At 45.0% G+C, this 26,788-nt stretch overlaps 1 protein-coding gene across 1 annotated transcript in view; it reads left to right on the forward strand.

Annotated features, from left to right (window-relative positions):
• PDGFRB (platelet derived growth factor receptor beta) overlaps positions 1–26,788 on the forward strand; it is a 234,991-nt gene that overhangs the window by 201,172 nt on the left and 7,031 nt on the right. The window contains exons 18-22 of the mRNA XM_069654064.1: positions 10,582–10,704; positions 19,123–19,234; positions 25,349–25,448; positions 25,559–25,664; positions 26,116–26,354. Coding sequence (XP_069510165.1) covers positions 10,582–10,704; positions 19,123–19,234; positions 25,349–25,448; positions 25,559–25,664; positions 26,116–26,354 — 680 coding nt within the window. The remainder of the gene's footprint in view (positions 1–10,581; positions 10,705–19,122; positions 19,235–25,348; positions 25,449–25,558; positions 25,665–26,115; positions 26,355–26,788) is intronic.

Here is a 26,788-nt window from a genome sequence, read left to right on the forward strand (position 1 = left end):
CTTCGGGATAGCTTCGGCACCAAGGGTATTCACCAAGGTACTGGCGGTGGCGGCTGCACACCTACGCAGGAAAGCTATCCCAGTATACCCTTATCTGGACGACTGGCTCATAACGGGGGAAACCCCAGTGATTTGCAGGACAAACATTCAAAGGACTATCGACCTCCTTCACGAATTAGGCTTCTCAATCAACGAGAAGAAATCAAGCCTAGTGCCAAGCACCTCCAAACAGTTCCTAGGAGCTATCCTGGATACTCAAAGAGGGTTAACGTTTCCTTCAGAGGAAAGAATTCGGAATATACTACTGCAAATTCCGCAATATCAGGCCGGTCGCCAAATAACGGTACGCAGGGCAATGCGTTTGCTGGGCATGTTGGCTTCATGCATTTACCTGGTCCCCCACGCGCGACTGCGCATGCGTCCCATGCAGGAATGGTTGGCGAAACAGTGGTCTCAGGCAAGGGGTCAGTGGGACGATCTAGTGGTCGTTTCGCCAACATTGGTACAAAGCCTCCACTGGTGGACAAGAGTAAATCTTGCTCAGGGGAAACCTTTTCACGATCCCGAGGTACAGGCAATAGTCACTACCGATGCATGCCTCACTGGGTGGGGAGCTCACCATCTCCTCCACACAGCCCAAGGTCTCTGGTCTCCCTCAGTAGCCAGGAACCACATCAACCTGCTAGAACTTCTGGCAGTATTCAGAGCACTTCTAGCATTCGAGCCCTACCTGATCAACCTGGCAGTGCAAATCCGGACGGACAGCACAACAGCCATGTTCTACCTGAACAAGCAAGGAGGGACTCGTTCACCAAATCTGTCCAAGCTTGCCCAGAAAATCTGGATATGGGCACTCAGACGGAACATCTTCCTGTCAGCACAACATGTTCCAGGGGAACTCAATTCCCTAGCGGATGCTTTAAGCAGAGACTCCCTCCCAGAGGAACACGAATGGGTTCTACACAAGGAGGTCGTAGAAGACATCTTCTCTCAGTGGGGTTGCCCCACTATAGACTTATTCGCCGCAAGCGAAAACAGACAATGCCCAGGGGAACGCCCTGTGGATGAACTGGTCAGGGATGTTTGCGTACGCTTTTCCACCAACTCCTCTCATCAGGAAGGTGGTCAACAAGATGAACAGAGAGTCGATGACGCTCGTCCTAATTGCTCCCATGTGGGCAAGACAACCTTGGTTCCCACACTTACGCAGGATGGCGGTGTGCGAACCCATCAGACTTCCAACCTGGTACAACCTTCTGTCCCAGCACCAGGGTCAAACAGTGCATCCTCAACCCAACTCAATGAACCTCGCAGCATGGCTCCTGAGGCCATAGAGTTTGGACATCTCAATCTACCACAAAGATGTATGGACATCCTAAAAGAATCTAGGAAACCAAACACAAGGCACTGCTACTTTGACAAATGGAGGAGATTTGTTATTTGGTGCCAGAATAAACAAATCAACCCAATTGAATGCACTCCTTCCACTATTGTTACATACATGCTCCACCTGCTAGATGCAGGTCTGGTTTTTAACTCACTCAAGGTGCACCTGGCAGCTCTATCAGCCTACACCACCTCCCATAACAAGGTATCGTGGTGGAAAATACCAGTGGTTAAAGCTTTCATGGAAGGAGTAAAGAGACTTCATCCTCCAATTTCCAACCCACCACCAGGATGGGACCTGAACGTGGTGCTATCTAAACTCATGGGCCCGCCCTTCGAGCCCATGCATAAAAGTAGTCTCAAACATCTGACTTATAAAACAGCCTTCTTAGTAGCCATTACTTCTATAAGAAGGGTCAGTGAAATCCAGGCTCTGTCAGTGCAGGATCCCTTCTTTACTGTCCACAAGGACAAACTGGTTTTACGCACACACCCTAGGTTCTCACCTAAATTTATCTCTAAATTCCGCTTAAACCAGTCCATCGAGCTTCCGGCTTTCTTCCAAAACCCACAAAGCTCGGCTGAGGTAAAACTACACACACTAGATGTGCGTAGGGCGGTCCTCTACTATGTAAACAAGACCAGACCGTTACGAAAAACAGATCAGCTGTTTGTCTCCGTAGCTACAGGCAGAGAGGGGGATCGCGTCTCTAAGGGTGCCATCTCTAAGTGGATTGTTAACTGTATCCAGCTGTGTTACTCACTCGCTGAAAAGACTCTGCCTTTCACGCCTAGGGCCCACTCTACAAGAGGTATTGGGGCCACTCTGGCTTTCATTGCAAATGTACCCCTTGACACCATTTGCAAAGCAGCTACTTGGAGCTCTATTCACACTTTTACTCAGCACTACTGCATTGACACTCATTCCAAGACAGATACACAAGTGGGACAAGTGGTTCTAAGACATTTATTTGCTCATGACCCTTCTCACACCCCACCTCCTTCTTCAGGTACTGCTCGCTAATCTATGCACAGCATGTGATCTAAGCAGATTCCACAAGCCTCAGAAGGGATACATTACTCACCGTAATCGTATTTCTGATGCTTGTATCTGCTTAGATTCACATGCGACCCACCCTTCCTCCCCTCTGAGAGAAGGCGCATGGTTGCTTGTAGTCCTACCTTTCTACCTATCTGCTTGGATTATCTGTACTCACGCTACTACTCATGCTACCTCATGTCAGGAAAAACACAATCTGGGGATCCTAGACGCGTGAGGGATCATGGGTACAGTGGACGTCACACTAGGGATAGTATTACTGGCACGCCCTGTGTCGACGCCCATTTTCGATTTTCGAAAAACAAACTGTAATACTCCGCAGCTTCCACTAGATGTCGGCCTATGCACAGCATGTGAATCTAAGCAGATACAAGCATCAGAAATACGATTACGGTGAGTAATGTATCCCATATATATATAATGTGTAGGATAAATATGAAAAAATAACCATGCAGGAAGAACTACTGGGCCCATGTTTCTAGCCCATGTAATAAATCTCCATCTTTCTCCTTACATACATATGCCCCTGGGGATATGCTGTGCTGCCCCATGTCTTCTGAAATTCTGCAGACAGCCCACCCAAGGAATAAGCACACCCCACCTCCACCCTCTCTCTAGATCACTGGTCTTCAACCTGGGTGGCTAGCTCCCCTATGGGGGCCCGAAGGATTTCCAGAGGGGCCCAGCAGACTCTTTGAAAAAGGATTAAGATGACTGCTTTTAATAGCAATTATAAGAGGTCAACCTGTTTTAAAGATCCTGGGGTTGGGGGGCCTGGACATCCTTGGGCCCTCTAGGGGGACAAACACCTACTGGGGGTGAGGAAACACTATTTTCACTCAGGGGGGCTAGGGCTTCCAGGCTAGCCAGTGTGGTTTGTTAGCACCAGGAGAGATGTGATTTCAACCCCCTGGCACAGTATGTAGCAGATAAAGGATGTGCCTTCATTGAATTCAGGCTCATACATGAATCGTGAAGGCACAAAGCTTCAGTAGACAATTGGTGCTCTAGCACCTCAAGTCGAGTACTTATGTGCCTGTAAATTGTTCTAACCCTTTACTCCCAAATAGCCTGCAGTGAAATGCACCCCTTTCCTCCACGTGTTGGTGGGGGGCAGCCGATTTCCCCAAAAAGGTTGGCGCTCAGCCTGGTTGGTTTCAATTGCAATTCAGTGAAGACACACAGTAATAATAGATGTTTTTGCAACAGCAACATCTAGGCGACTGCCCAGAATTTAAATAATTACCATAAACATAAGAGAATACAAATTAATTCCTATTTCTAATTCTGCTTCCTTTCAAGTACAAATCAATAAAACATTATTTAAATTGCAATGATGTTGGATAGAGGGGTAGCAGTATGGGAGGGAGCAACGTGAGGCGAGTGCATTCTGGTGTTTCCCCCTGGGCAATATGGTCTAAAAACTGCCCTGGAAACAATGGCACAACTTTTACCAGAAGATTTGTTGTGGGCCTATGGGCTCGGTATGAAAAAGTTTGACTACCACTGCGTAGATAATGAATAGCTCTGGTAGTAGAGTGCGAGTGCCTGCTGACTGCATCAATCTGTGTGGAACCTGCATGTGGCATTTCAATGCACCAGTACCAAGCACCTAGGTTAGAGGCTGTTCAGTTTTGGTGCACAAAGTCTTTATTTGGACATTTTCTAATGTGCCACCTATGTCGGCAGCGGGCGGACACTTCATGAGGAGTGGCTTGTAGTAGTATAGCGAATAGAGAGCAGGCTAGTGTGGGCCTGTTTCTTTTTCTCAAAGTGTGACACTGTTTTGGCCAATGTGAGAAGTTACTTCACCATCACCATGTGGCTAGTAGTTTTGACCACTTACTGAATAAATATTATTTAAAATGCACAATTTGAATGACATTTTATCAAAAAACTCCCCCTTCGGTACCACTCAAACAGTTTGTCACAAAAGGTATGAATTGCCATTTGCAACTGTGGTCCACTTGTTTGGTGCCGAAACAATTGCATGCCCCTGTGACAGCAGTTTGACCCTGATCTTGCAGTGCTAATACTATGCAAATGTCAAGAAAACACACATGCATGACATTGTACAACTAAGTACAGCTACACTGGCACGGTGGCACCCTACTCCCTCTCCTCCTTCAAAATGGCCAAATAACTCAGATTTTGGTGGAATCTCTGAGCAGCGAATGCCACACATGCAGGGGGGATTAGTGCCTTAGTGAGCAACATTTCTGTGCACGATCGTGGTCACTCACTACCGAGTACCCAGTATTTACTGCAGTATTTGTCCTCCGTCCTGATGGACGATCAGTGTTGAACCTGCATCATGTGGCCATTTCAAAGCACCATAACCAAGCGCCTAGGGTAGAAGCCGACAAGGCCATTCAGATTTGGCGCACAAAGTGTTTATTTGGGCATTTTATAATGTGCCACCTATGTCAGCAGGCGGGCACTTCATGGGCAGTGAGCTAGCAGTGGCTAGTGTGGGCACGTTTCTTTCCTCAAAGTGTGCCACTTTTTTGGCCAATGTCAGAAGTTACTTCACCATCACTATGCAGCTAGTTTTGACCACTTACTGAATAAATAAAATGCACAATTTGCATCACATTTTATCAAAAATCTCCCCTGGGAGTACTACTCAAACGGTCTGTAACAAAAGTAATGAATTGCCATATGCAACTGTGGCCCACTAATTTGGTGCCCAAACAATTTTGTGCCCCACCAATGACAGTCCGACCCTGATCTCGCAGTGCGAACGCTATGCAAATGTCAAGAAAACACACATGCATGACATTGTACAACATAGTACAGCTACACTGGCATGGTGGCACACCAGGTCTCCTCCTCAAAGATGGCCAAATACCTCAAATTGTGGAATCTCCAAGCAAAGACTGCTGTGCGTGCAGGGGGATCGTGTGGGCAACATTTGTTATGGGCAACATTTGTTGTGCACAGTGTGTGGCCACTCACTAACCAGTACCTATGGCAGTATTTGTCCTCCATCCTGACGGGTGACCACCTCCTCGCCGACTCGCCCTTGGCGGGCTGGGCCTGGGTCAGGCGCAGGCTGTCCGCCTGTGCCTGGGTGGTGGGCACTGCTTCTGCAGCAGCCAGGCAGCTTGGCAGTTAGTCGTTCGCTCGGCGCAGCCAGGCAGCACTGGCATGGGCACACACGCACACCTGCTTCTCCTTTGGCCCCCAGGCCAGCCCAGCCACACAAACCGATCACAGGTAGGAACACTTGTGTACTGGTGCGTTTATAAATGACTTATCATATCATATCATATCATACTGAGACAACAGAAAGTCACAACAACACAAGGAGGTACGAGCTCAGTGGCCCGCACCCCCTGCCCCTGAGCCCCAGAACAATTGCACTTGCAAAGTTGCAAGCAACTTGCAAATGCAATTGACGAGTCGACTCGAGTATGTTGTTACAATTTGCAGGCCGCCTGTCTTGGCAGCTTCCTGACTGGCACCAGCCACGCCGTCGCCGGCGGATGGGAGGCTTGGCTCAGGGTCACTGCCAGGCCGGGCACTGCCTATTGTGATGCATTCATCCAAGCAAGGTAACGTGAATGCATCCTGTCTGTGCCGCGAGCTGGCTGGCTGCTGAGTGGACCGCAGCCAGCTGCCCGCACTCTGCAGGCAACTGAGGCAAGCAAAGTAAAGTATGTTACGTAAAGTAACGTAGGTTACAAAAATATTTCTTTAACCTTAAGAAAACGGCCGTCCCAGGGGGTTGGCTTGTTAGGAAACTGGCCCCAACGGCCTCCAAGTCATGCAACCCATGGCCGAATGCCCAATAGCCCCAGTGTGACCCAGGCTGCTTGAATAACATATGCCCAGGTACTTTTGCCCCCATAGCGAAAATCACAAGCTTGAACCCATGAATATATTCTCAGTAAGTGAACATGTATCTTAAAGTGAAATATACAAATGTAGTTCAATTGACCTTCCCCTTAGAAGAAAGTGCGCAAAACAAAATAGAGAAGAAATGTTCCAATAAATATGCTGGCAAAGTATTAAAGGTGCTCACCTTTTGAACCGAGCAATCTGTCATTAAATTGTCCCAGGAAAACAAAATCCCAATATGAAACAAGTGCTTGTGGTCTTTTGGGTAAGCATTTGCACTGGGAACATGACAACCTGAGTAAATTCCTGGTAGCTAAATACTGGAGCAAGCTTGCCAACCTAAAAAAGGGGGTTGTGTCTGCCCTCTGAAAGAAAGTTGCGCTGTCCACCACATGTGTCCTTTACTTGTGCCCCAAAGATCAGCCCCAATCAGGGCAAAGAACTGCATGTGAGTCCAGGAAGGCAATAAAGCATGAGTATTTGCCCACATCATGGGCAAATAGTCATGCTTTATTGCCTTCTCATCATTTCCCCTCCTCACCCACATCTCTGGCTTTCAGCAATACTCGGCTTTATAAAGATAACGTGAAAAGTGCACATACCATATTGTCACTCTAATATGTAAATCATTATCAATCTATGTTAGGCAAAAGGTGTACAATTGTGGCATTATTCCCCCCATCTTGACTGTGAGACTACATCTACCAGATTGCAATTCAGCAAAAGGCAAACAAATGGTCACTAAGTGCAATACCTTTAAGGGTGGACATTAGCACATTTAAAATAATAATAATGTGTATGCCATGTGTTTTCTAAGTATGTTATGATATATTTAAAACTAAGAAAACACACAGCATCCAGGACTGTGGACTGTCTCCCATCCATGCAGTAACCAAAACAGACCCTGCTTAGCTTCAAAGCAAGGAAGGTGCCTGCCCCCTCAGGCAACTTGGATCTAAGTGGACCTTTTATTTGCCCTCATTTATAAGGCAACATGGCCTGGGGGCACCAGCCAAAGGCCTTGCTTTGAAGCTAAACAGAGTCAGTCCCTGTTACTGTATAGATGTGAATCCCTGATGCCTATTATGTGGTTGCCTGTCAAAATATATTTGTTTCTGTAGCCGTAGGTACAGAACTACAGATACCCTTGGCTATCTGTAGTCATTTTATGTATGGACTGCAGATAGCCATGACTATCTGCAGTTTTTATAGATGCGAATATCGAAAAAATGTCTGGGAAGAACATGCTTTCTTTTCCCCCCAGGCCCTCATCAAGTGCTCCCATCATATTTGCATGAATGTCCTCTTTTGATCAAATTGGCATTAAAATATATTGCAATTAGTAAAAAATTGATGCACCCATCATCTGAGCCAGCGTCCCCCACTTTCCAGATGGCCTCCTCACCTCCCCTCTCCCTTCCTCCACACCACATATTCTTTCTGTGACGCAGTTTGCTTTGAGATGACGGGTATTCACAGATATAACACTGAGGTTACAGAAAAGGTTTGTGTTGCACACTCAGTCCCTAGACCCCCTCCAACTCCAAAATTTCACTTGGTGCCCTCTAGCCACAACCCCCCCACACCCTCACGTCTAGACTGATAGCATTTGCTTGTTTTGTTACTTGACAAATTGCTTTTTTCCTGCGTTTCTTTTTCCGATATCGTAGGCTATAGCCGTGGCTAACTAAAGCATTGAGAAAAAAAAAGATGGTAGTCGTTTTACTTCTAAATAACCCCGGTTTTGGCAATGAACCCGATATATAGCTATCTATTTTGGTGAAGAGGGAACCCCCTTCTCCATTAAATATTTTAAAAACTGGTGCACAGAGAGAGGGGCTGGGCAGAATTGTGAAGAGTGGAGCCAGTATAGGGCTGCTGTTGGGGATGGGAGGGTGTGATTAGCATTGATTGAAATATATCACAGATGTTCTGGGCAAAGACAATGTAAACATTCTTACCTGAGATGATGGCCTCTGTTGGCACAGCCTTCAAGGCCATGTTTTGTATGTGGCATGACAATACTACTGGCATTATGGGCAAATCCTGTGTTAATCTTTTCTTGTCTGTGGAGGTCTTCATATTAAGCAAGTAGCATGTACATGTTTTCTTACAGTGGGCACACACCATTTTACTGCCATTATGGGTATAGCTGATATGATGAGTGTTCTTACATGTGCATACTGGCCTGCATTGGTGCAGCAAGTACAACATGTTTTCTATCAGTGGCATGGCATTTATTACTGGAATTATAGGCAACGCCAACATGGTGAGTGTTTGTATATGGCTATATTAGCCTACATTGGTGCAGCCTGCATAGGCTTGCTTTCTTACAGTGGCATGGCATTTTATACTCGCATTATGGACAAGTCAACCTATTAAGTGATTTTACATGGTCACACTGGCCTACACTGGTGCATTCACAGTCCTTTTGCTGTTATCCTCCCATTCTCCTGGGACCTACCTGGAGTTGGTGGGTTGGGTGTCTCATTCCTTTTGGGAAAGTAACATTCCAGTCCATTCCAATTCTGATCCACTCAATTCCCTGGCTCCAGGCCTGGGTTTTCCCGGTTCAGACCAGGTGCATTCTGGTAATTTCCCGCTAAATTGTCTTGTTTCTTTGGCTCCGAGAACTCTGTCAGGCTTTGCAGGGTTAGGTGTTCACAGGTCCTTTGTGTGTTCTAAAAAAGAAGAAAATGAGACCTGGTCAAGACGGAGACTGATATGTATTGTGTCAGGGCTAGATAAAGATGTGTCAGGGTTGGTGGGGCCCATTTCACCTTGACTTTTGCCCCATTCTTGCCTTACAGCTGGTAGTGCCTGTGGGGTGTTTATAGAATAATGAGGTAAAAAATGCAGGGGGTGGTTAATAGCTCCAGATTACCATGGGACAGGAAGCTGGCAGGCGTCTGAAACACTAAATATCTGGCTGAAAAGCTATTAATCTCTGACAGCAGGGTGCTAACTGCAACGTGGCAATGTCGGCCAAGGCAGCCTGTTACATGCGTGCTGGGCACGTCAGATCTCCTGAATTAAAGGAATATCTTTCTGTGTCACAAGCCTGTCAACATGGGGCAGATGCCAGTGGCCACCCCAGTGCCCCGGGGCCCATTTCAAATGAAAGGTTTGAAAGGCCTTGACACCATCCCTGGGCAGAAGGAATAGGCTGATATCAACATGAAAGTGCCAGCAGCAGAACACTTAGTTTCCTGCTTTTCTTAATTGTATTCTGGCCTCATATAGAGTGCTATAATGTAGGAGCTCAAGCACTTACTGAGAGGTGCATCAATTAAAAGTATTCACTATTTAAAAAATAAACACCAAAACACAATATTTGTGTATACACATAATTTACTGGTATTACCCATATTGGTCGTTTCGAATTGACCGAATTGTACAATTAGCCAAATTCGGCCTGTACCATTTAGTCTTTTCGAAACGACCAATTTGGGTGAAAACTACCCAACATGGGGAGCAGGGGTTGCAGGGGTGTCCCCCGCTCCCCATGTTTGGTAGTGATTGCCTTTGTGGGTAGTGGGGGTGTCTCCCGCTTCCAGAGGTATGGAGGCGGGAGACAAAAAAAAATGAAAGCGGACCCTGCAGCGTCGGATCTGACCCACGTAGGAGGGACGGATCCTACGATGAAGGGTCGGTAAAGGCCTGGACGGTGAAAAGGTAAGTAGGGGGTGGGTGGGGGTTTTGTGAGGGTGGGTGGGGTTTTTTAAACAGGGCAGTTTTGGCCGCAGAAAAATTGGCTTCGCGGACGAATTAACCACAATCAATTTGGCCGCGACCAATTGTGCACGGCCGAAACGTATACATCCAATTTACTAGAAATATTTCGGTGTAGGACATGACAATTTATATCAGTTAGACTGTAACTAATTATCAAAAATTGCTCAATCAAAAAAAGAAGGAAAAAGATGAGAAAACGAATAAAGCTCCACTTCTCCCTCGTGGCTTTCAATCTAAAAATGAAAGTATATTAAACACAAAGGTATTTCTGAAATAACTAAATTGCTCAAATATTTCCCAGTGGACATCTCAGCGTCTACCAGGTCCCAATCAACAACACATTATGAATGTTTACTTCTGTGTGAATTCAAAAGGTGTAGGCTAGCAGGAGGGACATAATGGGCAAGCGAAGGGACATGATTGGAAGGTGGTGGTATATGGCCATTGCTCCAATTTTTAAAGAAAGCCATGGGGTGTTTGGCTAAATGTTGCACAGTTATCTCTTATTCCTTCAGCGGTGTAGGTGACTCACCACTACTTGTGCTTTATCCCCACAGTGTGTCCATCGAGACCTGGCAGCTAGGAATGTCCTGATCTGTGAAGGGAAATTAGTAAAAATCTGTGATTTTGGCCTGGCGAGAGACATCATGAGAGACTCCAACTACATTTCCAAAGGCAGTGTAAGTGCACTTGATTTTTTGTCTGAGGGACGTCTTTTCCTCTCTGTACGGCACCTCTAGTCCAAGTGCCAATGCTATCAACCAAATAAACACAAATACAATTACCACTGACTGGGCCATGTCCATAATGGCCGCACCAAGTTCCTTCTCATGTCTTATTTTACATTGGTATAATATTGATAATCTCTCTCTCTATCTCTCTCTCTCTGTCTCTCTCTTTGTCTCTCCCTCTCTCTCATCCTCTTTTTCTCTCTCCCTCTCACCCTCCCTCACTCTGTCTAGTAGACATTCATCTTATAGTATTTGTTTAGTGCATATATATTATTTGGCCCAACGGATGGACATTCGAGTCTCATCAGTCATTACTGGGGAGGCTGCTAGTTCTAGGTCGATTGTATTTTTACAACCTAATCTAGCCATAGACAACACAATTCCAGAAGTGTGGTACAACTGGCAGCAGGAACATTGTATTAAGTGATTAAGGTGGAAGACAGTTGCTTTCAACACTGCCCAAATGTAAGGCACCAATGATAGATGTGGATTGCAAAATGAAAACAAGATTCTTCCGCCGAGGCACTGGCTTAGGGCTACTGGGCCAGAAATATTGTCTGTATGTTGGCGTATCAGGAGTACATCAGTTGTTCCTGTATTTCACCTCGAGGGGTGCACTTCCTAGCGACAGACCTGTTGGTAGACTGGCATCTTTTCCCTTGCTAAGTCTAGCAAGTTCCTTTGCTGATGACGTAGTAGGCATAAGTTATTTTAGCCAAAGAAGACAATCTCCCATGATTCTCATTTCCTTTGCAACCCCCCATTCCCCACCATGGATCTCCACACAAAATGCCTCCCTCTTCAAATTCCTTCTATGGGTCTTCAAATCTATTCATGGGCCACCAACTCCACTCCCCTCTACCTAACCAAGACCCCCCGTTATTCTACATTACAAGGAATCCCGTCCTACAACATGGGCAAGGGCTCACTCCACTTTCCTTATGCTAAATATCAAATATAACACATGGTCACACAAAAATAGATACGTATAACAACATTTCATTAATCATAAAAACTATTTATATAGAAAACGTTTCTCCAGTATCTAGCAACTCTGTTAAGCTCTGCACTTCCATGAGAAATACAATCATTCATGAAACATACTGGCCCTCATTCCAAGGTTGGTGCTAGTCATGGCGCTATTAGCGCCATGACTAGCACCAATACCGGTACCGCCACTGACTTGGTGGTATGGGGACTTACCGGTCTATTCCGACCTTTGCGGGACCGGTAAGTCCCCATTTGTAAAGCCATTCCCCATTTCCATTTGAGCCCCCATAGGGCTCAATGGGAAGGCGGGAGGCGTCAATAACGGTACCGCAAATTGCGGTACCGTTATTGACCCCGGTATCCCTTTGCGGGTCCCGTACATAACACCTGGTAAAACCAGGCGTTAAGGGAGGGACCAGCAAAGGGACCTCGGAATAGGGCGCAAAGGGATTACCAGCACCGGTGTCATTACCGGTGCCCGGTATCCCTTTGCGCCCAGGTCGTTATGACCCCCACTGACACAATATATTCAAAACCATCAATACATATTTAAAAACGTCCAGTTATCAAAATCCATCACCACACCCAGTGACATAAGTGGAACCGCGTTATATACATAAAAAAAAGTAAAAAATACGTATGGAAAACTGCACTAACTACTAGTAAATAGCAGAAAAGGCTGCCCTATTCTATGCCACTGATGTCTTGATGCCCATAGTTGCTTTTGCCCTACATGTTTCTGTTCTTACTCAATCCGAACTTCTTCAGGGGCACTCTCATCAATAATACCGTACCACAACACAGTGTTTCCCAAATATGTTTTCTTTTTGAATTGTGACTGGCTGTTACAACCATCTGTGAACAACAACAAAAAAATCAAAAACGATTAATAAAAATGTTTGAAACTTATTTTTTTTTCAAGTGGAGTGATCAAACCCCCTATTTACAAAAAAAAATGATTGCAGGTTGTCAGATGCATTTATAATGTATTAGCTGATCATGTCTGCCACCCAAAATGCACGAAACTGCATATAAATCTTCATGTTCACCCCCCTGTTCCCCCCTCACCTGCTACAATCTCAAACTCTCCTTTCAATTTCGCCACTCCCTGTCAACCATGCACTGCCTCCCACTTCTGCTCTTTCACTCTGCTTGCTGCCTAACCCCCAGATCACTTCACATGATGAATTCCAGTGTATCCAATCAGTGACTGGCACAAGACCATCCTAAAACTGCATGTTTCATCCTCCTGCGGCATTCACCTTGATCATGCTTGATCCCCGAACCCATCCTCAAATGTGGCTATAGGTTTCCATGTAAATGATATTACACTGTATACATGTGCCCTGCGCTCCCATTTAATGTTCCCACACGCTCTTCTGCCACCGCGTTTATGTGTCATGTATTACTTCAGAGCGATGGAATGTAAAGCATGCTGCAGTCAGACTGCTCAGCCCACCCTATGACCTTTCGTAATGTGCTTCCGATCGAAGCATAATGTTCCTGCATAAATACATTCAATAGCCCTTCCTCCCAGAGCTGTAGGTGCCCTCATTGGTCTATCCTCCAATACTCCCCCTGACAGTCCAGGGACCATCTATCTGAGTCCTTTGAAAATAAAGAAGTGACAATGCTTCTGAAAGGTTTCTTTTGACAGCTAATGCATAAATGAACTCATGGTGAAGTATGAAGAACGTGGCATCCCCTTCATCACATCTCCTGTCACATGGTATGACTCTAGACAGCAGGGCTATCCATCTCCACTCTACTGCCCATACCGTACATGTTCAAACTTTAGACAGCACAGCTAACTACCTGAATGACATGTCCTGGACCTTACACGGTCAGGCTATCGCCCCTAAATCTCAGGTCCTGCACCATGCATGGTAAAGAGGCAACAAAACCTAAATCACATGCCCCGCACCATATACGGTCAGGCTGTAGACAGCAGAGTTACCCCTTAAATCGCAAATTGAAGTGCACATGGTCAGACCTTAGGCAACGGAATTATCTCGCAATATTGCATATCGTATTGCATGTCTAAAGCTTGACCATGCAAGCTTGGCCTTGCATGGTCAAGCTTTAGACAGCAAAGCAATGAAGTGCCCATGCGCCACAAGAGCTCTTTTTGTGGCTTTTGGAACCAGTTCAAACTACGCAGGCACAATTCTCAGAGCTTCCTTTTCAGACATCATACCAACTTGTATAAAAGTTGTAAATGCAAGTGCACAATTCCATCAGCTAGCCACCTTTCTGCAGAAAGGCGGCCTTTCGGCTCCGTCCTCTCTTTGGTAGTGTAGATATCAGTTATTGGGTGGGGTGGTACCATCATGGCTGCAGGAGACCCCTTTGGGGAACAGCTCATACCATGTACATATGCCAATGCCTGACAGCCCCTCTCTACCCTGGGAAGGACAGCCCTTAATGCCTGGATGAAAACAGTATAGCCATTTTGTTAGAGAGTTTTACTAAAGTCCACCTATGGTAGGATTAGAGAAGACTCACTCATAGACATACGGGGTACCAACTCTTGGGTTTGGCCTGAACTACCAAAAGGTTTGGTAGCAATGGGCAAACAGTCAGGCTTAGTCTAGGAGTGAGAAGGCTGTAGGTAAGTACAAAGATCTCAGGGCACACCTGTAGTCAAGAATACATTTATACACAGTAGTTATCACAGTATTAGAATTACAGGTAAATAAACGTATTCACATGTACATACAGTAAAACCTTTGTTGAGCATTACTCGGTTCAACAGTGTACTCTTAGATGATATACAAGTAAGTAGTTAAAGTAGCATTCAAGTTTAGCAAATTATTTCTTAAAACCAACATTTAAAGTAAGCAATACTGGTAAGTACATTTAGGCAACTTATACTTTAGAAAGTCCAGCCCTATGTGGGAATGAGTGTCTCAAAGTCAGTGGGGACACTGGGTGGCATGGGCCCCTGGACGGAAGAACGAAGAGAGATAGACATTGTCAAAATAGCAGGTTTCTTCTATGTTGCAGGTAGGTAAAATGTTTAGTTAAAAGGTGGTTCAGAGAGGTCAGGCAGACCCCCTTTTGATTGTAGACGAAAGGACCAGTGTCCTTAGGCCTGGGAGAACAAAGTTGGGGTGTCCACTACAATGTGTCTCAGAAAGCTCAGGACAAGTCTGATTCAACACAGCAGCACCCAAATGAGTACCTAGGAGCATGACAGTACCTTTTCATGAAGAAGATGATGTCCCTGGTGGATTACCAGGTGAGGCAACAGCAGCTCCTGTTCGGATTTGTGGACTTGAGGCTGAAGAAGGAACGTTTGTCAGGAGTAGACAGTCAGCTTCTTGCGATGGGATGCCCAGTATATGATCTTCATGATGCTGGCTAGTTGGGACTTGACACAGGCTACGGTTCAGTGACAGTTGTCATATGACAGACTTCTCTACATTTCTAGGCCACAGACTTGGAAGAGGAGACATCTTAGAGCGGGAAAGAGTCACTGTAGGTCCGGCAGGATGCCCATAAAGTTCCAGCCAAAACTGCACTTCAGGAGACGACACAGAGCAAATTGGTCCAGGTCTCAGGGTATTGGGGAATTGCAGCCCAGGAAGGTTGCAGCTCTTCAAGGGATAGCTCAAAATGCAGATGGACTAGAGACTGGTTGGTCCCACCAAATCCAGTCTGGATATTCTCTGTCAATCAGAAAAGGAGGTTGGAGTAGCAGCTGTTACTCGGTCGGCTTGGCCATCGCTGGAGGTGGCTTCAGATGTCCTTCTTCTTCTTCGGCTTCTTCTTTCAATGGGTCGATTCTCTTGTTCTGCTCCAGGACCCTCATCTTTATGCAGGAACCCAGCCAATCAGCAGTCATGTCACATTCAAACGTTGAGGACAGCCAGCCTCCCAGTCAGAACTGGAGTCAAGCAGACACACTGGAGGACAAAGACCAGCAGAGTTTCGGTGCACTTCCAGCTTCCTGTCCTCCCAGACACGCTGGCGCCCTCGGGCGGGCTTCCCAACGGGAGCCCGGCAAAAACGAAAGAGTCAGCAGACCTACCCGCCCAGGACGACAGAAGAAGGCTCAAGAAAGGACAAGTCATCAAGAGTTGGTGGAAAAAAAAGACAGGCACCATATTTATACCCATGTGTCCCTTTCTGCAGCTGCAACAGCAGCCTGTGTGTAGGTATCACTAAAAATCAGTAGAAAACATCCACTACCCCCAGCCACTCAGATGGACATGTCACTTTAACAAGGAAGTTACAAGAACAAGAGAAGTGAAAAAGGGAATACATTGTGTCCCCTCAGCACTCCACATAAGGTGGGGGGTGCTGATTCCACAAAATAACAGTAAGGTAGGTTTCAAAGTATGCCCTTATCCTTGGAAACAGTAGTTTTCAAAAGGAAAATAAAAAAAAGGCAGCTCAAAGAGCTCCCAGCAACACGGCACAGAAAGTGCTGCATGCTGCAATAATACATTGTAGATGCCTTAAAAGGTGGTGGAAAGCATAACTCCAAAAAGATGCAACCAAAAGGGTTGAAAAAAGTTCCCAGAGGTAGATTAAAAGACTGATTGAGTGGGAAAAAGGTCCCTACTCACTCAGGAGAACTGATAAAAAATCCAAGGGTCCAGCACATACACCACACACTCTTTTGCCACGCTATCATACACTACACAATGTTATGCCACAGTCTTGTGACGCAGACTTAACAACACACAGACACACACCACATGTTCCTAAAGAGCACACAATTATGCCACATGCTCTTATGCCATGTACATACAAACCACACGCTCGTACGCCATTCACTTACGCTGCACTTACACTAGACGTCTTATGCCAGGTGCTCATATGACAAGCACTCGTACCCCACACACCTACGCCACAAAACATACACTGATATTGTGCTCTAGCAGCTTGAAGCGTCTTCTAGGTGCTAGATGGAATTATCAGTAATCATATCAGAACAGATAACTGGACAGACCAAAGGAAGATGATAACATACTGCTTTAATCTCAGTGAAAGAAAGCAGGGGGATATGACAGCTATCAAAGTAGATGCTCAATGTTCCCACATAATTTTGCTTGTACAGAGTTCATATACTTTCACATGCATTATTTATGTCATCCTACGTGGCATTTCATGAAGCCTATCAACGGGAGGGATTGGATTAGAGGAACATATCTACTTATGCAATTATATACGAGTTAATATCTCATTGGCTGCCCCTTGTCTGTAGGACACACCCTGAGTTACTTCTACGTACGTCACATACTGATTATAGCTGAGAATATGGCAGTGGAACAATAACTGCAACATTGTGTATGAAAGTGTGTGGCAGGATTTTTGATTGGTTGGCAACCCAGTCCAACCTTGGACTTTTGGCTCATTAGCAGCACGTGAACAGAACACAATCTAGGTGTTCAAGCTGCGTCAACTTGTTCTCTTGTTTTCCCAATTAGTCCATCGCATTTCATCAACCTGATCCTTAGCCAAGATCTATCGTTTGTAGTTGAGTTTGTAGTCGGCTCACTGTTCTGAGACATTTGAGGGAGTGCGAGCACACCACTATCTTAACTAGAAGCTCTAATAACTAGCCTTTGCTTTAAGTTCTTCATCAATTGTCAGGAGACAATGATTCTGTCCATTTCAGCCTCTCAATTACTGCTATTTGATTTCATTAAACAGGGTGTCATTACCCTTCTGGCCTTTAGAGACATACTCACTCCATCTCACATAAGCTTTTGCCTTCGTGGTTGTCCAACACTTGGTCTGCAAATGTCCTTGTCCCTCCTAATCTTAGCAGAAATATGTCTCAAGCACATCGTCTGTTCATTTGACTCCCTTTGTGCCTTGCACCCATATCTCAAATTGCCTCCTTGACTTCAGGTAAACGTACTCCATTATTCTGCACACAAAAACAGCTTCTTCATCAATTCTTCAATTTGCAATCCTATGCTCGTATTTTCAGGTAGCTGGGTTGATCCTTTAACACGGGCCCTAGTCCATTTTCTTCCAATTGCATCTTAAATGCAGTTTATATACCTGTTTTTAGCAAGCTTCTATATGTTTTTTCTACCTTGCGTTACAGCGTATTTACAGTTATTGGTCAGCAAGTTACTTCACCTTATTTGCATGATTACTTCATTTTTACGTACATGTTTCGCTTCGTGCTTCAGTTTACATCGTCATTCTTAAGTATTTTCATATTGTTTCAACATAGGTTCATATATTTTCATTATGACATCATTCTGTTGTCATCAGACTTTTACTTAACATTCATCCATGATTCGCATAGCCGCATTCTTCTGGCATTTTGGCAGTGGGCATCCTTCTTGGTAACTTCCTTCCACAACGCGAGGGTATCTTCTGAATGACTGTCTCAGTGCATATTGTCTTTCATACAATTGACACGTTATGTACATGTCGCATAAACTCGTGCATGGGTTACAAATTGTAGTTCTTTGTCTGCTACTCCAATAAGACGTGGTGAGAGGGCAGGGACTAGAGAAGAGGGATCCACCTGCTTCTCTACTACACCTTTATGCTATACCCATGACACAACATACATTCATACGACATACGATTGTAGGACCTACAATCATTAGCCTTACACACATATGCCATCCACTCTTACATCCTCCACTCCTAAACTAAACAGTCATACTACATACACTCACATGCCACACACTTACAAGCCGTACACTCACTCAACATAAGCCTAGAGGCTGTACACCCAACAGTCATATGCCACACACTCATATGCTAATGCTCACATATCAAACACGCTTGCACCACTCATACACCATACACTCATATGCCATACACTCATACGCAATACACCCATACATGATACATTCATACGACACACATACAGAGCATATGCTCATACGCCATACACTCATACACCAATGCACTCATACCCAATACACTTATAGAACATTCACTCATATGCTATACACCATACTCCCCACAAGAAATATTGAAATAAAATTGAAATAAAAACCTTTTGAAGAAAGAATTAAGATTACACTAACAACATTAAGGCGCAAACACCTCCTCCATACCACTACAAATTCAACCATGAAATTCAGAGCATAAACACTCACTCCAAACAACTACAAATCCAACCTTAACACTCAGCCAAAATATTAGGCAGATGACAAGACCATAGTAGAAGTGAATGTTAAGATTGTTATTTCTACTGTTTGTAGACTTTACCTTTTGATTGAGCAACCTTTTACATATATATCAGGAGGGCTGATTTTAGAATAGGTCAGATAAAACCAGTGGAAGGCAAGGCATTTATGCCATTCTCAGAGCCCAAAACCCGCCACAAATCTACTTCTAAGCTGATGGAAAGATGTTGAGTGTTCTAACCGCTGTCTTTCTTCCTGACAGACTTTCTTACCCCTAAAATGGATGGCACCAGAAAGTATCTTTAACAACCTGTACACAACCCTGAGTGATGTCTGGTCGTACGGGATCCTGCTGTGGGAGATCTTCACTTTAGGTGGGTATGCTGCTTGCATGTGAATCTGAAGAAAGGTTTCTTCACAAAAACTTAGTTTATCAAATTTAGATGATAAATGAATTGGCGATAACATAACTTTACAATAAGGAAATAGGAAGCAGCTTCCAAATTAACTTTGAGGATTTCAAATTTAACGAAAAATAAAGCAAACTTTTTGAAAAGCGAAAAATGTACAACTCCTGAAAGAAATGTACTGTAATCAATGATTCATTGTAGAGTCATTAGCGATTGTGGGAGCAGTCTTTTGAAGAGAAAATGTCATGCTGATGTCATGGGGTCTCAGGGAGAGTGCACTGGTCAGAGGTGTCATTTGCATAGGAGCTGTCATAATGTTAGGAAGAGCTTTGCAATACCAGACGCTAGGACCCTTGGTCGGTGCGACAACCAATTGGGCTGCTTGGAATGCGGGATTGATTAGATGGTACAAGCTCACATACAAAGCAAGCTATTGACCGCATACTCCTGCTGCTTCCTGTTAACATGGATGTCTAGAACCTGGCCTGGTGGACAGATTTTAGGAGGCAACCCTAGTTATACTGAACACAGAACTTTGAGTGGTTAGGCAACACCCAATCAAGGTAGCAATGGAAAGCAGTCAAGGTTTATTCTCAGGGGGGTGTAAGTGGGGTCAAAGGCCCTCAATGAGTCCACACAGTATGGGAATAAATAACTTAATCTAGACAGTAAGCATAAAACATACAGTTATATATTATAGGTGTTTCGACACACTGAAAAATGCATCTAACAGGCAGTATTAACATCAAAATACTCTGATACAAATACATCCAATTACCACAGTTCAAATATGCATTCAAATACTGTTTCAGCAAAGTTTGTAAATAGAGAAAATGCAATAGACGATGGAACTAGGTCACACGTTAATTCCCTAACTTAAGCAATCCAAACCATAATGGGGCCTTAAGCCAAAGGTCACAGGAGTCACAAGGTTTCTCCCCTGAAGGGAGGCTCCACAGGTAACTTGCAATTCACTTGTGTTGGTGATAGTTCAGAAAATATTCAACAATTCTTACCAAAGGTAAGTAAATTGGTTCTTATATAGCACCCACACGTTCCTCGCTGAAGAAATTGCCAATCTTTCTGGGCTGCTGCTGGTCTGCGGAGGAAGCATTTGCTTCAGAGAGAATATCAGTGGTGAGTTGAAGATATGAACCCCATTGTTACAGCCTGAGAATAGGAAATGCTGTAGCATCCATTTTCCAGTCTTTCCCTCTCCTCACCTTAGCCCTTACCCTCCAACACTCCCTCTGCCCCCCGACCCCCATCACCCCAGCCAGTGATTGGTGGACTGAATGGGTCAGTTGATCCTGGCCATCACCCACACGTTCCTCGCTGGAGGAATAGACGTTCTTTCTGGGCAACTGCCGCTCTGTTGAGGAAGCACTTGCTTCCGAGAGAATTTCAGCAGTGAGCTGAAGACCTGACCCCATTGTTGCAGCCTGAGACCAGGGAATGCTGCAGCATACATTTCTGGGCCTTTCCTTCTCCTCATTTTAGCCCTCTCTCCAAACCTCCCTCTGCCCGCCCCCAGCCTGTGATTGGTAGATTGAATGGATCAGCTGACCCTTGCCATCACCCACATAAGCAGATCGCACAGGGCAGCCTTGCCCGGGCAGCTGGCTGAGGGTGCAGCCAAAGGGCACCCTCCTGTGGACACCTTCCATCCCTGTTTGCCTTTTTGCCATTTGTACTCCAGCCCTGCCAGGTCTCACTGTCACAGTCTGCAGCTAAAATATGAGACTACGTTATTGCTTTACTGAATCTCGTTGTTGTTTTGTTCCACCACATTGCATTATCTTCCCACAGTGCTTCTGGGTTGGAGACTGCATTTTTCGAATCTCTGTGTTGTTTTATTCCACTACATTGCATTACTATCCCACAGTGCTTCCCAACCATATTTTGCTACTGCTTTCTACTGCCATACTTGCTTTTCTTCCCTTAGGGTCTAGGGTGTGGGTTGTCCCACTGTATTTTGCTACTGTTCTCCACTGCCATACCTGCCTCTCTTCCCTTAAGGTCCAGGATGCAGGTTTCCAAATGGTATTTTGTACTGTTCTCCACTTCCATACTTGCTTTTCTTCCCTTAGGGTCCAGGGTGTGGGTTTCCCAAATGTAGTTTGCTACTGTTGTTCACTGCCATCCTTGCATACTATGAAAAACATAACCGTATCCCAAACGGACGCGACCCACTCACTCAAACACGCATCACCTCATCCAATAGAATACAGCTGAGACCCACGCATAATTCTGACCAGCTGTTCACATAATCTGACCCTTCGGACTATCCCACTCCCCTGCCAATTTGTCACAGCACCCATTCTCTCACCTGCTAACTACTGCTAACTATTGGTTGCTGCTAGGGACCTAATCGTTCCCTACCCACCTTCGTGCTGGTTAAAAATGCACACATGCATTCTAGAAATAATGCCTTCAACTCTTACATCTCTGCCTATGGTCTTCCAAAGGGCCTTCAACCCCACAGCGCTTCAAGGCCCTAGCAATGGCAGTAGGTACTATACAAGGGACATATAACAGAACATAACATTTCAGGTTCTCTGCACAGGTTTGATGACCAAAAGGTGAGTGGAATGGAATGTAGGAGACACAGTAACTTGTTCCCAATATTATCCTATGGAGGACAGAGGGTGGACAGATACAATGTGTTTACTTACCCCCCTGACTCCAATTTTCCCAGATGTCATTGTTGTGCTGGTGAGCGATGCCCAGGTATTGCAGGTTCAAGTATTCAAGGTTTCCTCCGGTTGGGTGCAACTGCAAGATGCAACCTCTGGCGATGAAGATATGCAAGAAACACTCATGCAAACCTCCTCAGGAGACTTCACAGGTTGGAGAAAGTTGAGTTCCAGCAATGGTCTCTGCACACAGGCAATGACAGTCGTCCTTCCACTCGTGGTCACAGAAGCTGTGCCAAGACAGGATCCCTTGATGCCGGGATGCTGAAATTTAGGGAAAAGACAACTTGTGGTATGCCTACCAACTACCAAAATTCTGGGCTTGAACACAGAACAGTGACGCTTCTGGTGAGGTAGCCCTTTAAGGGAGCTGGTCCACCAAGACTTCCGAAAGCTCAGAAGGGCAGGATCCTCGAGATGGTATTGAGACTAGTTGGTCCAACTAGTCCAAAGGGTGAAGCACCGTCAGGGTCTTCAGAGATCAGGTAGTCACACAGGGCATCACCAGGCCAGATACAGGAAGGGATGCTGGGCCACATCAAAAGACGCTGACAGATTTTCAGCAGGCTGTGCTTCGATGGATTCTTGGCTCCAACGATGATGTAAAGAAAAGGCTGCAGAGGTCCTCTTCTCATACACAATCTGAGCTAGAAGCAAGTCCAAGCCTGCCAATGATGAGGATCAGCACCATTCAAACAGCCAACAGTTGTCCAATCAGGGCCAACTACTGTTTTCACATTTGCCCCACACCTAGACTTTCTGGCACCACGGATGTCGAGTCAGACTAGACACACACACAGGCATCACTTGCCCAAGAAAATAGCAGCTTTCCCAGGCAAGTGCATGACCTTATAAGGGATTTTCTGACCTGCAAGATAGGCAGAAGGCTAAACAACAATATTGCCAAAGAAGCAAGCGAAGATCTCTTGGCACAGCCGTTTTAGGGCACTAGCCACGTTTAATAGCCGTTATAATGAAGAATTGTAAAAATGTATCTGCTGCGACCAGATTGTCTTTAGGTGCTGTAAGAGATCAAGAGTAAGACTCTGACACAGTGGTATGTTAAGTGTTGATTATAAACTTTTATTTATCACAAAATAATAAGGGGGTTGGGAGAAATGCTATCTATCGCTAATCCTAAGAGGGGTTTCCCTTCCTCAACAAAACTAAGGAACGTCTGTGTCAGGATGTTAAACAAAAGAGCGTCATCCGTCCTGTGTTGAAAACTCTAAACTGACCCTTACACACTAAACTCAATTGAAGGTACAACAAGGGGATTTCTGTAAGCTAGGTAATTGTAACCTTCTTTCACAGTTCAACACATAAAGTTCTAAGAGGTCAAAAACAAAGGAATAAAGTTCCATCAGGAAAGGGGTCTTCCCTTGCCCTACATTTCTTCTGGTAGTTTGAATGTCTCTTTATCACAGTTCAAGGAGGAAGACTCTTTCATGGAGGATACTTTAAATACACAGTTCATTTAAATATACAGTGTATCCCTCTCTATGTGTCCATTAACCTTAAAGGGGCATGGTTCTTTGCTTTTCCTTTGACTGTTCCTCTTGTTACCCCTGGTGTACTTCTCTTCCTACTCCTGGTTTACTCTCCTGCCAGGATATCATAGTTCTGCTTCTTGGGTGTGGGTCCCAAATTTGCACAGTGCCTGGTTTACTCTCCTACCAGGATATCACAATTCTGTCTCTTGGGTGTGGGTCTCAGACTCACACAGTGCCTGGTTTACTCTCCTGCCAGGGCTTTATATCCTTTCATGGATGTGCGTCCCAGGCTCATTGTTTGCCTGGTTCACTATCCTGCCAGGGCTTTTCCGTTCTCCACTCACTCTTTCTTGCATCCAAGAAGTAATGCTTTTGCAGTATTGGGTCACCGACCCTTTGTCAGCAAAATTCTTATTGGTCTAATCTCCCATTTTCAAATGTTGGGTCACTGACCCTTTCTTAACAGTAGTTGTATTCGGGTCAATGTCCTTTTCCAAGCTTTGGGTCACTGATCCCTTCTTCACACTATTTGTATCAACCTCTCTCTCCAAGTATTGGGTCACCAACCTTTTCTTAACACTGTTTGTATTTCTATCAATCTCCCTTTCCAAGTATTGGGTCACTGACTCTTTCTTATTACTGTTCGTATTTGTATCAATCTCTCTTTCCAAGATTTTGGTCACAAGCCTTTCTTAACACTGTTCGTATTTGTATTAATCTCTCTTTCAAAGATTTGGGTCTGCAACCCTTTTTTAACACTGTTCGTATTTGTATCAGTTCCTCCAATTACTTTAATTGGGCTTTCTCGCACTGTTAATGATATGCGAGACTCACGCTCAAGTGCTCCGGTAACCCACTGGCTCTCTCTCGGCTTACCAGGCAGCTCTGGTATTCCTCACGTCCTTCCATCTTCTTCTCCTTCATTTCCCGTTAGATGTTTAGCTCCTGCTTTATCTTCCTTTGCTTCTGGAGGCTCCAGCTGCCTATAGCAATAAAGTGGTGAGCTCCTCTTGGCCCAGTCTCTCTGCACCCCGTTCTCACCATCTCCCTGTACTGCCTTTTACAGCGTGCTGTCTCGTATTCTGTGGAACTAGGAACCCTCCAGGACGTTTAGGGCAGCCTTGCTGGAAAGTGACAACAGAAATGGAGGCTGATAGAAAGGGAAATTATCAACAAAGCATAGGATGCTCAGTGCTCCTGACCCTCTTGGAGTCCTGAGTATTTCCACACAATGTACAGTGAGAAATGTGAAGCAGCACACTATGTGTATGCACCCACACTGCATCCCAAGTGAGGGCTGCACAGTCACAATACAAAAACAAATATAGATAAATATCAGTGGGAGCCTTTATTACACAAAAGCAACAGACAAATACTGACAGACGGATGACAAATAATTATGAAAACATATGGAAAAGGATAAACAGTAAGTGCCAGAAAGCAAACGAGAGCTCTACATAACAAAACGTATGTTTATGCTAGGCTTGAGCTAAGAGGCTCAGTGAGTAGAGGAATTGCTACTACTCTGGTTGCTGCTGGGGTCAGTACAAGGAGCGATTGGCTTTCTCTGTATCGGGGAGGAAGGGGTGACTGATAGCAGCTCAGCTTCAAAGCTTCACTAACTTCCCAGTGACATCCTTTTTCATATGCTCTCCAAACCTTTGAGCCCTTTGATGGGGGCCAGACAGACGTTTCATTGTTTCAAATACATTTTTAAACAATGTCATTTTTTATTTAAATTTGTAGTACTGTAATTTCTCCCATTATTTTGATAATGTATGTTATCCCTGTTCTGATTCAATTTTTAGAACACGTGTGCAATGGGCTGATGTCTGTGCTGAAAAACACTAGGATTACTGTAATTGACAAATATGTGTTTCTTATTCCAGGTGGGACACCATACCCGGAGCTACCGATGAATGAGCAGTTCTACAATGCGCTCAAACGAGGATACAGGATGTCCAAGCCCGCTCACGCGTCAGAGGACATGTGAGTCGATCCATGACTATTGCATAGATACCGATCTGAGAGCGAAAGAGAGCAAAAGACCCTGTTGTTCCATCGTTAGGACTCACTTTTGCATTTCTTCTTCCTTGAAGCTACGAGATCATGCGTAAGTGTTGGGATGAGAAGTATGAGGCCAGGCCGTCCTTCTCGCAGCTGGTGGCACTCATGGGAAACCTGCTGGGCGAAGACTTCAAAGAGGTACATCAGGCTTGGCCATCTCCTTGCATTCTGGGATGCATTTTCTTCTTTCGTTACATGAAGCAGAATTCCCAGGAACTCAGTACTATTGAAAGGCTTGTAGTGCTGGGTTAGAGTTAGGGATTTGAACAAGGAGGATTGAAGACTCTCTTCCCGTACACACTTTCTTGCAAATGGTCCTGTGTGAGGTGGGAGCTTATATAACGCTCAGCATTGTACATATTTTAGAGACATAAGCAAACTTTCAAATGACAGCATTTTCAATAGGCCAATGGTTCTGAAACTCTTGTTGGGCCAAACTCTGCTTTAGTCACATGTAAAACAAGCGCATTCTGCAAGAGGCTCATGCCGTGTCCTTAAGGGTTCCCTTGCCGATTGTGGCGGCAAAGGTCCAGTATCGAGGAAATGTCCTTTTCTAACCTGGGATTTTGTTTTCTCCACATGTGATCAGAAATATGAGCAGGTGAATGAGGAGTTTCTGCGGAGTGACCATCCAGCTGTCGTGCGGGCAAGACCCAGGGTGAAGATCCCGGGCATCACAGACCGGCCTGTCCCTGAGGAAACGCCGAACCCCATCAGCTACACAACAGTGACCCCTAACAGTGACAATGATTACATCATCCCTCTCCCAGATCCACAGCCAGAAGACTCTGAGGAGGTTATCAGCGGGACCGGAGAAAGTCGGCCAAGGTAGGAAGAAGGTCTTCGTAGCTTAAGAAAGCACTGCAGCTGTAACACAGTCACACTAGTTGGAGTGAGAGTTAGAGACAACAGACAGGGACAGCGAAAGACATTGAAAGATAGAAATTGAGAGTGAGAGATCAAGAGAAATAGAATGTGAGAATGTAGAGGACGGAGGGAAAAAGAGAGCGAAAAGGTTATGAGAGAGAGGGGACAACATTGGGCAGCTAGGTAAAGAAACGATAGATGCGAGAGAGGCAGAGAGAAAAAGGAAATACGAGATAAGAAGGTGAGGGAAAGATAACACAAATGAACATAGCATGAAAGGGAGTGTGTTAGAGAGAAGAGAGGGTGACTGCTTTCATGATTATGCTGCTGTTTTAATCAAAATATTATTGACCATGAGGAAGATTATATAATGTGCATAAACTAAGTGCTTACAA

This window comes from Ambystoma mexicanum, chromosome 3q (assembly GCF_040938575.1).
Source record: "Ambystoma mexicanum isolate Mex_15411 chromosome 3q, UKY_AmexF1_1, whole genome shotgun sequence".
Classification (NCBI taxonomy): Eukaryota; Metazoa; Chordata; class Amphibia; order Caudata; family Ambystomatidae; genus Ambystoma; species Ambystoma mexicanum.